The sequence below is a fragment of the Arvicanthis niloticus genome, chromosome 22, assembly GCF_011762505.2.
Source record: "Arvicanthis niloticus isolate mArvNil1 chromosome 22, mArvNil1.pat.X, whole genome shotgun sequence".
Taxonomy (NCBI): domain Eukaryota; kingdom Metazoa; phylum Chordata; class Mammalia; order Rodentia; family Muridae; genus Arvicanthis; species Arvicanthis niloticus.
This window is the reverse complement of record NC_133429.1, coordinates 38,264,306-38,282,097: the sequence shown is the minus strand read 5'-3', so window position 1 is coordinate 38,282,097 and position 17,792 is coordinate 38,264,306. Positions and strand designations below refer to the sequence as shown.

Here is a 17,792-nt window from a genome sequence, read left to right as displayed (position 1 = left end):
AAACCACAAACACCTTTCTGAAGTTATTCGACCTTTTCCACTGTCTGTGCTGCACCTGTACTGTAGACCTGAGGCCACAGTTACAGCCTTTCCTTAGACTGTGTAAAAAGTCCTGGAGAACAGCATGCATTCACAACTGCCAGCAGAATAGGAGAGAGCACTGGGGAGGGAGGGAGAAAGGGGGGGAGGGACCTGTGCTTCCCGGGGTGTGCAGAAAAGCCGAGTGACTGACTGTGGCCAACTTCTCAGGTAGGCCCTGTGTTTAGGTAGATATTCCAGGTGCTCTGTGGGCATGAGAACTGGTCAGCATGACCAGGATCTCATGGTGAGCATGAGATCCTGGGTTTATATAGTTTTGTAGGCTATTTTCTGCATTGTGGTAGGAAATGTGAAAAGGTTATCTTTTAGGCATTCATTTAAACAAAATATGAGTACTGTCTGATTTTTATGCGTATCCTATGTGATAGTCTAGAAAGAAATGATTTGTTAATCACTCTGCATGTAGATTCAGCTAGCACTTATAAACCTGTGTAGCTGGAATTCCATGGGATACTTACATACTCTCATTCTTTATTTTAGGATTGGGGTTCAACAAATAGCCTTGTTTATTTAAATGATAGCTGTCTGTGCCAATTGAAGGATTTCTGTTCATCCTTCCAGTTTTTATTTTAGTGGTAGCATTTTTTGTTTGTTTGTTTGTTTTTGTTTGTTTTTGTTTTTTTAATTTTCACATTCATTTTACAACTTAGCATAATTTGTCTTTTGTAGCTGGCTGCAATCAAGCTTGGCCGATACGGAGAAGACCTCCTCTTCTATCTGTATTACATGAACGGCGGGGATGTATTACAACTCTTAGCTGCAGTAGAGCTGTATGTTCAACGTATCATATCACTTTCTCCTCTAGCATATCTTGGATATTTTTAAGGTTTTTAAAATGATGATGGTTATGGGTTTGTTTTTTGGGTTTTTTTATTGAAATTCTCCATTCCATGAGATTGAAGTTATTTGCAGGGATGTTGTTGGGTGCAGCGCCTGGCTGACAGCTCCAGACACTAGCTTTGTTCCTAGACCATGACAACAGAATAGTGTAAAGAGGAGAACTTGAATTATTTTCATTTTTAGTAAAATGAATTTTGTTTATTTTGAAAGCATATTATAGCTTTATAATCATTGTAATATAAAAAGAATTTCAAACTTGATGTGAGCTATCTGAAGTGACATTCGTGGTGAGTTGTTTTTTGAACATGAGTTTTATAAACCAGGACTCATGGTTGTGGTTCTTGTAGAAACAGATGTTCCTGTTGCATAGACACAGAGTCTCATTATTTGATACATATCAGTGATTTATATATATATATAAATATATATATATAAATCAGTGATTTATATATATATATAAATATATATATATAAATCAGTGATATATATATATATATATATATATATATATATATATCCTGCATGTGTGTGTCTTTAGATACTAAATTGTAAGTGTTTTATATTTCTCATTTTTTATATTGAGAGAATTTATTTTTTTTTCCCATTTCCCTCTCGCTTTTGTGAAGTAAGGTTAACACCTATATCCTAATAAATAAATTTATTGACTGCCTCATCCATCTGTAATTGGCTTTTTTTGTCATGTCATCTATGTCTGTGAACTACTGAATTGTTTATAGGAAAGCATGTATTTACATGGGTTTGTTGTCTGTCCCTCTGGCTGTTGCTACCCCAGTTTCTAAGTGCTAGGTATCATGTACCTGGCTTCTGATGGTATCCTTTTAGATTCTGGCAATTTATTATTTAAATTTAAAAATTAAACTTTACAAATGGATATTCTATTATCATAGCTATAAAACTGTGAATTTAGTCAATTCAAATGGGTGTTTTAATAACTTACCTAGTAATAAATCGCAATGGGTTGTTGTTTTATTATATACTTCAATTTCTATTATTCAGTATTTTGTATCTTTGTTTGGTCTGCCACATTTTATTATATATCTTTTAAATGCTTATATACTTTTAAAAATGTTATATCTATATAAAGCAGATTCAACTTTAATGTGTATTAAAGAATATACTTTTGGAACAAAAGAAATTATCTTGATATATTTGCATTCAATAGCAGAGCCAGATATAGAAGTCTCCAGATGTATATATTTTATGCATAATTCTTCTGGTTTTATGTGGGTCACAGGAGAAATTACTTTTTTTTTTTTTTTTTTTTTTTTAATTGAAGTTTTAACCGTGATTGGAGATACCACAAGGAGGAGCGGGTATGGATTACTAGGGCACCAGGCATGGAGCCAACGATGAAAACCAACACGTATGAGCGGGGAACCTACTACTTCTTTGACTGTCTCAACTGGAGGAAAGTAGCTAAGGTATAGTTTTCCCATATGCAAAATGTATGGACATAGACTTTAAAGAATGTGCTGGGCTTACTAATATATAAAATAGGTCTGGCACATAACATGTTAGATTCTTGTCAACCCCCATAAGAGTGTCCAAAACCGGCTAGCTCATCTCACTAATAGGAAAATTACTAAATTTGGTAAGAGATTTCTATGACTTAGGGTAAGAATTCTTAATATTTGAAATATTTTATGAGTGCCAAATTATTAAATAAAGCTACTCTCTTACAGTCTCACCCAGTCACATAGTTTCATATCTTTTTTTTTTTTTAAAGCAGAAAGGTCGCTGACTGTTGATTTGCAGATGAGTCAGTGCAGGAGAGTTGCAGACGTGTACTGTTGGTCACTCCTGTGCATAAACATTGAAGGGGAATGGGCGGTAGGGAACATTCCTTATTTAGTTGCATTTTGGTTTGTAACTTTGGTTTTTTACAAAATCGCCTTGTCAAAGAACATTCGTCCCTTTGAGTTGTGAGATTTGTCTGTAGACACTTTACATTTGAGTATAGTAGTTGATGCTTTTCTCCGTGAGCGTGAGGTAAACATGACCTACATTTTGTTTCAGAGAATTCCAACTCCGTTTCTCTGAGTGATTGACTGTTAGTATTACAAAAGTATGAGGCAGTTTTTAATGTAAATTTCAACAGAAGAAAAGTATTTCTAACAAATTTAAAAACAAATTTGGGCAGCATTTTAGTTGATGCTTTTGTACTAGATTGATAGGATGTTTCCATTTTAAGGAGACAGTATGAAGTGTTACCAGATATAAACCATGGAAAAGGTTGACCTTCTGGAAATTCTAAGCTTAGAGAAATGGAAAAAGATGAGCCCAATAGAAAATACAAAAGAGGGTAAAAATTGCTTTGGGTTTGGTTTAGGTGTTTGTCTTTAGGCTTCTCCACGGCAGTGTGAGGAGTGCTCAGTCTTTAGACTGTACCTGTCAACTCAACAGTTGTAAGTAGTGGAGATGTCTTAGTTTCAGAGTGTGTATTCTTCGGTTACCACTTTGATTAAGTGTCTTGTTTGTGAAGATAAAATAGGAACTCGTGTGATCAGTAGTGATGTACTGTGTCTGTAAGGCACTGGACAAGTGGAGGCTGTTACGTAGGTTCTGTGCCTTCTCAATCACTCCACACTGTTGGAGAAGTAGACTACTAATCAGAGTCATTTACCCTCAGACATGAATGGCCTTCAGTTCTAGGTAGTCTGTTATTTCTTTTCAGAACTTTAGTTAACAGTACAGCTGGGCATAGTGGTACACGGCTGTAACGCTGTGACAGTTAAGAGCCAGGCAGACCTGTGAGTTCTAGGTCGCTCAGGGCTGTACAGTAAGACCCTATCTCAAAACAATTAGCAATAATAACAAGTACAATTTCCACATTTTGTCTGCTCATTCTTTCTTTTAAAGTGACTCTAAATAATTAGCAGGATGTGGTATCTTCTGTAATTTTGCTAATATAGGTTACATAGGTAACTACTAAGTAAAAGTTTTTCCTGTTCATTTTCAGGTGATGGAGCCTTCCTTATTAGCTACCTATAGCTTTCTCAAAGATTTCAAGTTGCAGGCTTCTTTTGGCTTAACTTAAGCTGACAGATATTGCAGGATTTCTGGTGCATAATATATTTTATGCTTGATATAGGTGATTATTTTCATTAATTTTACTGATGCATATCAGTAGATGCCATAATAAACTATATATGCATAAACTATATATGCATTTCTTCACGTATTTCTAGAAACCAGCTTTAACATACTGTGTTGCTTCCTAAAATTTAAGTATGAACTTATTGTAGTTAGGAGAAAACTAGTATTTTGTTAGCTTAGAACAATGACAGCAGTACTTTTATAAATGCTGTTTTGAGTCCAGTGTGTAAAGTCAAGTCTACTTAGTAACTGTGGGGGGGGGGGGGGAACCCTGTTTCTATTTTTTAATTAATTTTTATGTACATTGGTGTTTTGCCTGCTCGAATGTTTGTGTGAGGGTGTTTGATTCCCTGGAACTGGAGCAGTGAGCTACCATGTGGGTTCTGGGAATTGAACCTGGGTCCTCTGGAAGAGCAGCCAGTGCTCCTAATAACTGAGCCTAATTTTCTTAATAGGAAAACTGAGTCATGAAAATGTTGCTTTCCATGCATCTAGAATTCTTCTTTTTAAGATTTAAAAATCATTATGCTGTAACAAAAATTTTCACTAAAAACAAATATGTTCATAGACCGTGTAACAATACATGATGTTAAAGTATGCCTTGAAACCTAAGTGTTCTGTTTCTAAACTCCATAAAGAAAATATCTTAGTTGCTATGAAGAGGTACCATGATCATGGCAACTCTTATAAAAGAGAATTTCATTGTGGACTGGCTTAGGATTCAGAATCAGTCCATCATTATGAGAGGGAGCATGGCAGAAGGCAGGCAGATAAGGAGAAGGAGCTGGGAGGCCTGTATCTGATCCGTAGGCAGCAGGAAGAAGAAGGGACTGGGCCTAGCAAGGGCTTTTGAAACCTCCAAGGCTACTCCCAGTGACACACTTCCTCCAGTGAGTGCGCACTCCTCACCCTTTGAATCCTGTCAGACAGCTGTCAGACAGTCGAACGCCTTAGTGACCGAGCATTCAGGTCTGTAGGCCTGTGCAGGCCATTCTTCCTCAAGCCACCACAGAAGGCTGGTTTGTATTCATTCATAAGCTGTTAATGTACTGTTGCTAAGGGCCACTTACTATTCTAAGCATTAGATGTGATAGACAAGGCAATTTCCTTCTGCATTCTATCCAAGAGTATATACATAGTTTGTGTGGATATCATTGACATGTAAAAGACATACTATAGATGATCAAGTTAGGGAGCAAAGAGGTAACAATGACGAAAGACTTCAAGAAGAATAAAAATATATGGAAGACAAGACAAAAAAATTACCAATACTTCTCTTGATATTTGCTATTAGACAAGATTTGACCTATATAATTTCTTAATCTCTTGAATATTTTAACTATTAAAGTATTTATGCTCCCTAGATTTAAACTAGTCTTTTTTTAAAAAAATACTTTGTAGGAGGAAACATTAACATTGATGTGGTTAATTAGTTTTAGTGGTAATAAAACAGTGTAGCTTGCCGGTGTGGATGAAGTGTGTCTTACAATTTATCATTCATTACAATTGCAGGTGAGCTTTCTAGAGCTTGTGTATTATTGAAAGCAATATGCATTTTCATCTCAAAGCATGGTTCAGCTGGAAGATTCTTGCTCACTGTGATACTCAACTTTGGCCATGAGTGGGCGGGGCGTGGGCGGGAGCCAAGGAGGGCAGCTCTTGTGTTTGCTCCTCCTTGCTGGGGAGCCTTATGCCTTTCTCAGCCCTGTGACAGGGCTCTTTTTAAAGAATACTGTCACTGTGTAGTACCTTTATAAACCTTCTTGAAGGCACATAATGTTTTTAAAGTTAATTTGGAGGGTATAATGAAGTAAGTTTGTTTTGAGTCTTGTATTAAAAATATTAAATAAAAACTCATAAAACCATCACATGTTATACTAAGACAGACCTTTTTGAGTTTGGATCCTAGTCTTCAGTATGTCTTCATGGGGATTTGAATATCTACTTCCCAAGATACCTAAAAAGATTAGATGAACTACAGCTTTGTCTTTAGTTGTACTTCACACTAGGCTGACAAGTTGTGTGTCTAATTGTTACTGTGATGTCTCGAATTGTGAATACTTGATTTGGTCCCTAGGCTTTCATTTTAACTATGGAAAACTTCATTTAATTTAATAGTGGAAACATCCATTACAGAGTCAGGTTGATACCAAACACAGTAAAATAAATGCTACTCGGTTAATCTTCAGGAGATAATGTATGTTGAAGGTTAAAAACTTGAGTGAGATTCAGAGTAACTGCTCTTTGGATTCAGGTCACAGGATGAATGATTGAGAGCATCTCCTTTTTGTGGTTACAGAGGTATTTGGTTTTGTTTTTAAGTATACAGTTATATTTGCATCTCTAGTGCTGATCCTGAAAACTTATATTCTTAAATATTAAAACTTGAAGCCAGGTGCTGGCACAAACCTGTAACCCAGGTATTCAGGAGGCTGGGTGGGTGGAATTAGGAGTTTGGAGCCTCTGGGGTTATGTAGGGAGTTTCAAAGCCAGGCTAACCTACCCAGCAAGACCTTGTCTTAGAGAGTGGGGAGGGGCAGCAAGATGGCTCTGTGGTACAGATGCTTGCCAACAAGCCAGCAGGGGTCCTGAGCCAAGCTCTAAGGGGAAGCAGGAAACCAGCTTGTGTATGCACTGTGCTCTTGCTTGTCTGGCCCACAAATAGGCATCTACAGTAGAAACAAAGCCAGTTTAAAAAACTGTTTGGCTGAAATCAGTCATCCAGTTAGCTTTCCACTATCTAGTTTTAAATGACTGTTAAATTATCTGCCATTTATGAAATGGGAGTTCTTGAGATGTGTGTGTTTTCAGATCTTTGTTTTCCTGAGATTTTAGTGAAGTTAAAATATAACTTTGCAGGCTGGCGAGATGGCTCAGTGGGTAAGAGCACTGTCTGCTCTTCCAGAGGTCCTGAGTTCAATTCCCAGCACCCACATGGTAGCTTACAACCATCTGGAATGGGGTCTGACGCCCTCTTCTGGTGTGTCCAGAGAGAGCAATGGCATATCAATACACATTAAATACATAAATAAATAAATAAATAAATAAATAAATAAATAAATAAAAGAATATAACTTTGCTTTTTTAAAAAATTGTCGTTAAGGGATATTGGGACGTGTCTCATTTTAAACATGGACAAAATGTCAGGGTTTTTTCTTATTTGGGTTTTATTTTTTGTACTTTATTGAAATGCTTTATTTAAACACCCCGTAATCTTCAGTCTCTTGCATTTGAGCTATAATAATTTCACTTTTTATTTCTAAGTAAAATTTGCTCAGAACTTTTATGAACACACATTTCTGAGTTACTGGGCCTACATTCAGAAGTCTATACTGTGTACCCACCAGATACTACGCAGAGGGTACTGCTGTTGTCTGGACTGTTTACTTAAAAGGGGAAGGAGGTAGTGTGTGTGTGTGTGTGTGTGTGTGTGTGTGTGTGTGTGTGTGTGTGTGTGTTTTCTCTTAGGTGGACTTGTTTTAATTGTTCATATAGAAAATGTATTTTGACCAATAGGGGAAGAAAACCTTAAAAAAGACACTTACTCTAGTGAGTTGCCACAGAGGGAAAGGCTGTTGCCAAGGAGACTAATGACCTATCCAAGTTTGATTCCCAGAACACATGTGGTACAAATCCTATACCATGCAATGTGTGTGTGTGTCTGTCTGTCTGTCTGTCTGTCTGTCTGTCTGCCTGCCTGCCTGCCTGCCTGCCTGTCTGTGTCTGCCTGTCTGTGTCTGCCTGCACGCACATACAGCAAATGTTTTTAAAAAGAGCACTATGGAGTAATTTGAATTGTCAGTTTTGATGTTCTTTTGTAGGAGTTCCATCTGGAATATGACAAATTAGAAGAGCGGCCTCACCTGCCGTCCACCTTCAACTACAACCCTGCTCAGCAAGCCTTCTAAAAAGACTTCCCTCTTCTTGGGGTATGGCTGTCTCAGCACAACACTCGACATAACTGCAGAACTGATGTGGCTCAGGCACCCTGGTTTTAATTCCTTGAGGATCTGGCTATTGGCTTACGTAAAGGGTCACCATTTGAGGTCCTGCCTTACCAATTATGTGCTGCCCAACAACTAAATTTGTAATTTGTTTTCTCTAGTTTGAGCAGGGTCTTAATTTTTTCATTTATTTTCTTTTTGCCAGCAGACAGACTTGGGTCTATAAAGACAAGCAAGTACACTGACAGAAGTTACCATTTAGTTTCTTAAATGTAAAAAAGAAAACCCACAAAAGACTCAACAAAATTAGACCACAAAATTTGCATTGTTCATTGTAGCACTATTGGTAATAAAAGAACAGATGTTTGTGCATTTTTATGTGAAGATCCTTCTCGTATTTCATTTGGAAAGATGAGCAAGGTCTGCTTCTTTCATTTTCCTTCCCCTTCTGTTTCTGAAAGGCAGTTTCGCCAGGCTCACTGCAAGAATATGACTGTAGAGAGATTACCGCAGTCTCTGGTGGCTCCAGGGCTGTGCTGTTACTGAGCTTCATCTTTCCAGAATGAGCAAAACACTGTCCAGTCTTTGTTACGATTTTGTAATAAATGTGTACATTTTTTTTAAATTTTGGACATCACATGAATAAAGGTATGTATGTACGAATGTGTATATATTATATATATGACATCTATTTTGGAAAATGTTTGCCCTGCTGTACCTCATTTTTAGGAGGTGTGCATGGATGCAATATATGAAAATGGGACATTCTGGAACTGCTGGTCAGGGGACTTTGTCGCCCTGCGCACTAAAGGGCCAGATTTTCAGCAGCCAAGGACATCCATACCCAAGTGAATGTGATGGGGCTCCAAGACGTGACCTGAGACAATTCACTCTGGCTGTTTGAACAGCAGCGTTTCATAGGAAGAGAAAAAAGATCAATCTTGTATTTTCTGACCACATAAAGGCTTCTTCTCTTTGTAATAAAGTAGAAAAGCTCTCCTCACTGCAGTGTTGACTTTGATTTGAAATTGTGACATTTCTTCTTCAACATGAAAACACAGAAAAAACCTCAGGTTTACAAATACACTGAATGGTGCGACTAAATTCCCATCGTCCTCCTCTTTTCAGCTGTCAGCAAATCTGTCAGTGGTTCCACACTGGACCCTTTACTTAGGATGGTGCCCTCAGCATTAACCTAGGGGAACATTGGGTACGCGGTGGCTACACTGCAAGTTAGCAGTCACTCGCCCAGGGTGGGACCCAACCAGAGAGTTTATTTTGTGAGAAATTGGTAAGGAATTTTGTGATAGAACTTTGAGATTTATTATGAAATTTACCTTCAGCTTGCAGACCTGGGTGGATGGTTCATATTTGCAGGTGACCGAATTCTTACGCTGAATCACGGTCATGTGATTGACATATCTAGATAACACAGCTCGTTTCATCATGATGGGTCTAATTCTGGACACTTCAGGTTTTCCAAGTTCTTTTTATTTCAGAGTCAAGATTCATCAAAATTAAGGAAAGTTGCCTGTTAAACGGGTTTGGGGTTTGGTTTGGTTTTTACAATATGGTGATGTCAGAGGTCAACTTGACTTCAAATTCCAATTTAAAAAGTGCTTTTGAAATTCCATCCTACATACAAAGAAATTAGCTGAAACTATATATACATTTCACATTTCCCCCTTAATTTTATTTCTGTCCATTTTCGTGGCCATGTAGTTCATTTCCCCTCGTGAAGCAAATGGGTACGCGCTGGCCACAACTGTCACTGAGCTGTGACTGGCTTTGTTGAACAGAAGCTAATACTCTGTAAAAAGCAATCCTTCACCTACTTGAATGCAAAGATCTGTACTTGAGGTACACTGTAACATAGATTTCCTGAAGGGTTTTTTGCTGAAAATTTCCTTCAGGGTAACCTTCCTTAAGAGCTGAAAGTATCTTACACTATCTACAAAAGCCAACTGCTTATCCACAGGTATTTTATTAATACTTGTTGATGATGGTATTTTTTTTTTTATTTCAGTTTGAAAATATACAAATTAAATCATTTAGGCATTGAAATAATTCTTTGCTTTAATTTGATTTTCATAAAAATCTTGAACATGTTCACTTAGCTTTCAAAACTCAACTTTTTCCTGTGAACCATCAAGTTGATATACCCTTGAATCCTTTCATATCCAGACAGGTCTTCCGATGTCTTACCCCTTTCCGGTAAAACATGAGGCATTTGAGCCTGGCCCTGCAGGACTCATTTCATTTATATTTACATTCATAGCATCATTTCTGCACACAGTTTCTGAAAACACACACACAACACACATAGAAACAGGAATGTAAACATTCTCAACTGTTTGTCTATGAGGTTTATAAAGACCTAGAAATATCTACTGACTAGATAATCTTTAAGCTCTGGGGCTATATGACCCTTCCATATGTGAGGCTCTAAGTTAAAATCCCTGATACTGCACACACTAAACATTAGACACTAAGAAGTATATTGACTAAGACAAGGCAAACATTGAGCTACATTTACTTTCAAAAACTTAGGTTCTAATGACATGTCACCATGCTCCCCTTGCCAAAGGCATGTAACAGTGACTCGGATCATACTGTGAACAGATTTGGAAGATGAAACACATAAATCCATTGAAAGGAAAAAAAGCCACAGCAGTTTTAAGTATCAGATTGAATCAGGCGGTATACATTATCTCAAGATCATTAGTTTTCAGCTTGGATGGTTGAACAAAAACGAAAAAACATGGCTTAAGAGTGGTTTATATGTCAATCAAAATGATTCTATTTCTGCTGCCAGAGTAAAAAGTGTGTTGTACTCAGGATATGGTAAGACTTGCTGTTCTGAAAGTTACACCTCTGAAATGTTCTGTCCAGTTCAAATGCTCGTTTGGATGCTTGTTGCGTGTCCTTTCCTGCCTTCTGGCTGCCAGGTGACATACTAATTTTACATACATTATTGTTTTGTATTTAAAGAAATGCAAAGCATCATGAGGTGGGTTTTAGTGTCTCACGTTTTATAGAAATCTTCAGATGTCATCACTACAAAAGGAAATAAGGACAGTTAACACTGTAGAGAAAGGCTTTGGAAACAGTATTTCCCTTCAAGTATCAAATTCCAAGGCTGTCTGTGTTCCTGTATGTGTCAAAAAGAGCTAACAAGGGCCAATAAAATAAAGGTATCAGTGTGATAGGAGCCACAGTAAATGGTTTTTGTTTTCTGGTGCTTGGTCTTAAGCATGGGGCTTCAATAAAGCTAGATGAGCCAGCACGCTCTACCTGGGAGCCGTGTCCCCAGGCCAGTGATTCAGAGCCTCAGATTGCATGCTTTTTAAGGCATTGCTTTTGGCTTTATCGAACACAGTGGATGAGGGACTGGTTGGACAGTTCTGTGTATGAGGTAAGGCACCGGACTGAGTGTTAATTTCCTGTGGCCAACTGAAAAAAGCATAACAAGGAATTGGAATAGCTAGTGTATTTCTGCACATCAGCCAGAAACTCTTCAAGTCTCATCAGAAAGTCTCAGATGAAAGACAGCCCATTATAGAGTGCATTACAATACAATGGTATTTGTAAACAATTACAAACACAAAGCATGTTTTAGAGTCGGTAAAACATGGGACCTTAACTAAAATCCAGAGAACAAGGTGAAATGTCACAGCTATCTTCAGATACAGGAACTTCAAAAGAGGGCTGTCTTCTCGAAGTGGAAGGCGATTGAGACAGGATATCATCCTCAGTCAAAGTGGTCAGATAGAAATTGGACGATTATCAAAGTCACCATTGACAAGACTGACACTTTTGTAGTAAAAGGATGGCTTTAGTACCTTCCAGGCCTCATTTCAGCAATTTGAGATGTCTGGAAACTTAATCAAAAGTTGGGGACCGTAGTCAGATCTTAACTGAAAAGTACATCCTTTCTCTGAATGGAGACATTTTACTTAAGCTACTTGTGGGTAAGTCAGAGTGCAAACTTAATTAAGTTTGTTATTTTCGTTTTCCTCCCTTTAGTTGACAGGAGCAGACATAAGCAACAAATATTAGAAGCATTCATTAGGTTATATGTTTTTTTTTTATGTATTTGAAGAAAGGAGGAGCCAGTTTATGCTATTTCAAAGTAAATAGGCTGAAACTGGTAATATATGACATTCATGTTCAATCTCCCATTTTCTACAGTAGAGATCACATTAATTAGATTGAGCAATATTTCTATTTTAAAAGAAAATTGATCATTCAGTTTGATTTATAAATGTCTGTTTGAAGTGAAATTACCATAGAGATTTACCATAAGCAATGGAATTCTGAAATGATACACCTGAGGACCATATAAAGAATTATTGTTCATGGGAGAAGCCAGGAAGCCATTGCAGATCACATATGAAGTTACTGTCACCTGTCCACTTTATTCTTGGTTTCATGCATACATACTAACTAGATTAAGGTCCTGGTGAACTCACACAAAGTTAGCATTAGAGTAAGGTTATATGCCAGAGGTGTTCACTTGTATTTCCCGTAACATCCAGTGTCCTCGCTGAGAGACCAGGTCTTTGTATCAGCGGGTCAGGAAAAAAGTAAACTGGTTTCCAAGCACAAAATGCAAAATGTTTACTTTTACTGTGTCTGCATATTTTTGCTAGATTTACTTGTATGCATAAAAACTGCTAAAAGTAATTGCATACATTATCAATGTATTCATTAAGTGAAAGTTGAAAATTCATTAATTCGGGTTTGGTGTTTTCTGAATGCTGTAAGCTTGTAAGAATTCACTATTCATGGACCACATAATACTAAGTACTTCTGTGTGTAAATGTATCATTAAAATTTTCTGCCAGTCATTTAAATTGGAATTATAAATTTTAAATAACTTACTATGTTGCCAATCCAAGTTCTTGCGTAAATAGTACACAAGCATTGGCTGACAGATCAATTTTGCATTCCTTTTTTTTTTTTTTTTTTTTCATTTCCATGGCATTAGGCACCTGCCTTATTTTAAGCTATCTTCTGATACATTGCTAGATAAGAATCTGTTAACTCCTTTAAGCAGCATTTAGGGTACCAGTTGAGAAAAAGTTCTTAAGTTTTAGGCCTATGTGTATGAGTGTTTTATCTACATGTGTGTGTTTTGTCTACATGTACCTGTCTACATGTTCAGTGACCCACGTCTGGACGACTGTTGGATTATGGATGATTGTGAGCCACACCATGTGTTGGGAACCAAGTTTAGGTTCTCCCCAAGTGCTCTTTACCACTGAGCCAACTCTCCAGCCCTAGGACTTGACCTCCTAATTTGCATAAACATTTCATAAAATGTTTTGGTAGTTTGCATTTACATTTGACCTAAGGGACATCTTGGCCACATAATTGGCTTAGTTTATAATAAAGAACTTTTTTTCCAAGAAAATTTGTTTCTATTGTATACTTAAAATAATTTTGATAGTACTTGAGTTATTCAGATATTTTGGAAGAAATGCCTTTAATTCAAGGGTGATAGAATTTCCACAAGTGGCTAAGTTGGTTTAACATTTTAAGTCTCTGACCTCTAGATACATATAAAAGAAAAACTTAGGTAAAACCTTCAAAATTACACACTTCAATAAGAAGACATGAAGGCACGACATAAATAGTTTCATCTCCTTGTGTATAAAAATAAAGATTTGGGGCAGCCACAGTGTTTAAAAGCTACCTTTAAATCTGTTGCATACTGAACATTTATTTTAAGATGTAGTTTTAATTACCATATGTAGCGATGCATTCATTTGGTCTGGTTTTGAGTTGTTAAATATTTCCTTCTCCTAAGAGAAACGTCACGGGAATGCTTTAATGTCTGAACAATTAATATTCCTCATGTATGCTATTACATAAAACATACCTCTATTTAAATGCCATTTATGTTACTGTGCTTAAGAAATACTTCTACATTTACATTATCTGCAGCTTTGGGTTATTCTTAGTTCATTCTAAATGTAGATCTAAAATTTGAATATTAAATTAGTTGACTTGCAAAATACTATTCAGAATATGAATTGTCTACTGAAGATGAGCCAATCATTGCCCTGGCTTCTCTACGTTTACAGTGACAGCCCTCAACAAGGTCCATTATCCCTGAAATGTTTGTAAATTACATGCTGTGGGAAAGGAAGGTGCAGACTCTTGTTTCATAGAGCATAAAGGTGGGGTTTCCTTTCCGGGAATGTATTATCCTTTTTCTTTGCATTTAAGGTAAGTGTATACAACTTTAGTGTCCTAAATCACATCAAAAGAAACCAAAGTAGCAGGAAAATGCACCAGAAGAAAAAAAAAAGGCTTAGGGGGAAAAATGACTGCACATCTAAATAGGAAGCAATTGTTTCTAAGGCTTTATTCTTACAACTGTCTTTACCCTAAATACAACCAGATGATACAGCAAGGACCATGTTACAGCAAGGCACAAATACTAAGTTGTGATAAAGTTCTACTTCTTTAAATAGTCCAAGACAGCAGAAATGACAGGAGTCAATGTTTTCTATCCTTAGATGTATCCAGACAAAGGCAAGAAAATCTTACTAGAAATATTAACTTCTTTCCCACATAAATCGGGTAGGATTTCCTTCTACTCTAGAATAATTTAGTTAATTTGGTCAGCATCTGTTTATCCTTTGTGTGTGTGTGTGTGTGTGTGTGTGTGTGTGTGTGTGTGCTTACTTTGTAGCTTGAATCTAGTCTAAATACTAAATATCTCTGTCTCAAAACACTACTTTGATCTGGAACATGTCTCAACAACATTGTTAAGCAGGAACACGATTTGGGATAAATGGAGGCTAGATTAAGCCGTGAGCCCCAGCATTCCTCTACTGTTTGACCCCTTCATAGGTTTCATCGTGCAGATGTTGAACAACCCTGGAATATAATGTATTTGAAATTCATTTTTAATATATCATCTTGGAAACGCTAATCTCTGAACTTGTCCCTCATGAGATTAATTTAGACCGTTTGTGAGCAAACCTAGTTTGTAGAGTTATTCAGTAAATGTGTGTCCATGCCTCCAAGGATCCTCCCACACTCCTGTTAGCCACTGTGGGGAGATGTTCTCTGTATTTGAGAATTATTTTAGAATACCCTTGACTAGGTGTTCGTTACATAGCAATACAAGTTTTGGGGTTTGTTTTTTTTTTTTTTCTTTTTAATTTTGGAGTAACAAAGTTTATATTTTAATCCTAGAATGTCAAAAAATAATTCTACCCCAACCCTTTCATTTGAAATTATATAGCAGATGAATTACCGCTAAAGCTGGGGCCAAAGCTAATATCCTTTTTTTTTTTTTTCACATAAATATGTATCTCCTATAAAAAAAAATCAGTGACCATGAAAGATGGTAAGAATTTGGGGACTCTAACACTGGCAGTGTTTTTTTTTTTTTAAATTAAAATATTAATATCTAGGCAATGGTGTGGGAGAGGCTTGTGATGTCACACCCTAGCTGAAACTCAATTGCCAACTGATGGCTGTTGGATAAGAGAGATGGTCAGTTTGGTTCAGGGCTTCAGACTCAACTGTTGGCTGTTCATGCTCCAGTGCGTGGCCTGTGTGCATACAGCAACATTAAGTGGACTCAGTGGGTTTAAAAAGAGTACATGAAGTTGGGAAGGAAAGGAAGGCTGGGGGAGGGGGTATGGCAAGGTTGGAGGGAAGGGTGGGTTTGATCAAAACATATGCATATATGAAATTCTCGACCTTTAATTTAAAAATCAATACAAGCCAATTACATTTTCTGCATTTGGGATTTTGCTTATCTGTGCCTTGCCTGTGTACAGACAAATTTCAAAACTTTAAAAAATACATCACTTTTAAATATTTGCCATTTCAGTGAAATGCAAGGTCTTAGGGGGCTTCTGGGTTAGTTTCATACTAATTGTTTCTAAGTATCTAGAAGTAGTAGTGTTCTCAGTAGTTCTATGCTCGGTGAACTAGGTAATATTCATGGCTGGAAATTTATTTCAAATTTAAAGTCTCAGGAGATAAACATTTAGCAATGGGGCACAACAAAAAAAAAGTTAGCTTTTTGATCATAGCAGGCGAAAAATCACTTTTAGTAAAACAGAAAACATCTTAAAAGTTAATCTCTGTATTTTAAGTATATGGATGTTTTGCTTGCATGCATGTATGTGCATCACAAGCATACAGTTCTTGCAGAGTCCAGAAGGGGGCACTGGATCCCCTGGAGCTGGGGTTACAGACTGTTGTGAGTGGCCATGAGTTGTGAGTGGCCATGAGTGAGTGCTAAGAATCAAAGTCTGGTCCTCTGGAAGAACAGCCAGTGTGCTTAACCACTGAAGCATCTCTTCGGTCCCCTGCAACCCTTATTTTAAAATTTTATTATTTTTAATAACATGTATGTGTGGGTCTTGTATGTGAGAGCTGGTACCCATGGATGACAGAAGTATAGATCCCCAGAGCTGTGGTTTCAGGTGATTGTGCACTGCGTTCATGGGTGCTGGGTATAGAACTCAAGTCCTTGTAAGAGCAGTACCTGCCCTTAACTGCTGAGTCATCTCTTGTCTTAGTGTTTATTGCTATGAAGAGACACCATAACCATGGCAACTCTTATAAGGATGACACTTAAGTGGGGCTGTCTTACAGGTTCAGAAGTTCAGTCCATTATCACCAAGGTAAGAGCATGGTAGAGCATCCAGGCAGGCATGGTACAGGAGGAGCTGAGGGTTCTACATCTTCATCTGATGGCTGCTAGGAGAAGACTGGCTCCCACATGGTTAGGAGAAGGTTCTCACTGCCCACCCCCACAATGACACACCTACTCCAACAAGTCCACACCTTCTAATAGTGCCACTCCCTGGGCCAAGCATATACAAACCATCACATCTCTCCAGTCCCCAAACTAGATATTTTAAAGTTAAGATTAAATAAAGAGAAACTCTAACTTCCTAGTTATGCCTGAATTGGGAAAATAGGATTTCTATATGATTGTGTTGGATCACTAGTCTCTTCCTCTCATATTATAGTTAGTTGCAAATGTTTCAAACGTCTCCAGAATCTGAATTTTAATGAAAAGGTTGTTCAAATGTGGCTTTTCTAGTCTGTGTAGTTAGCTATGCATGTGTTTACTAAGTTTGTTACAGAAAGACTCCATCATGTGCTGATTCTGGAAACAACGAACAGGAACAACATGCTTCACTCCTATGTTATTAAGGGCCTGCGTACACATGGAGATCGGATGCCGCACTTCTAACAGAAGCCACAGAAGGTTTTGTAGAGCGTTGATTACAAAGCAAACTTGAATGTTCTTCTTTGGGAAGCTTTTGCTGTTCTAAATGAAAGTTCACTGTGGCTTGCTCTGGCTGTCATGAGAGAACCATGGAGACAACAGTATTCTGTGAGGGAGTCTGGTGCCAAACAGTGTGCCTTTTAGTTTCTGTGGATGGCATGCTATTCATAGGAAGCTTCCTTTCCTGTGCTGTCTCTGCCCTTCTGGGAACAGAAGGTGCCACATTGCCCTGTGGCTCAACCTTCCTGAGGTCCCCAAAGTTCTTACGGCCCTTCTGGCTGAAAGTCAATGATGATCTGTTTTCTGTATATCCAAGTATATCCAAGTATATCCAAGTATATCCAAGTATAACAAGTATATCCAGCCTTTCGTGGGAATGTTACAAGCCAGCCCTACCACAAGTAGAAAACTAACACGTATTTCTAGTGCATCCTTCAAAAGTAAAAATAGTTGATTTAATCTGTGAAGTCTTCAGATATGTTTCGACTAAGACAGAAGACAACCTAGATATGAAAACA

The 17,792-nt window shown here is 37.5% G+C and overlaps 1 protein-coding gene across 9 annotated transcripts in view; it reads left to right on the top strand.

The window, feature by feature from the left end:
• The window catches only part of Cnot2 (CCR4-NOT transcription complex subunit 2), a 93,820-nt gene extending 84,817 nt beyond the window's left edge, over positions 1–9,003 (top strand). For all 9 annotated transcript variants that reach the window (XM_076920268.1, XM_076920275.1, XM_076920267.1 and 6 more), the window contains 3 exons: positions 769–869; positions 2,237–2,381; positions 7,878–9,003. In XM_076920268.1, the coding sequence (XP_076776383.1) occupies positions 769–869; positions 2,237–2,381; positions 7,878–7,964 (333 nt within the window). In that variant the 3' untranslated portion in view covers positions 7,965–9,003. The remainder of the gene's footprint in view (positions 1–768; positions 870–2,236; positions 2,382–7,877) is intronic.
• Positions 9,004–17,792: the final 8,789 nt, after the last annotated feature.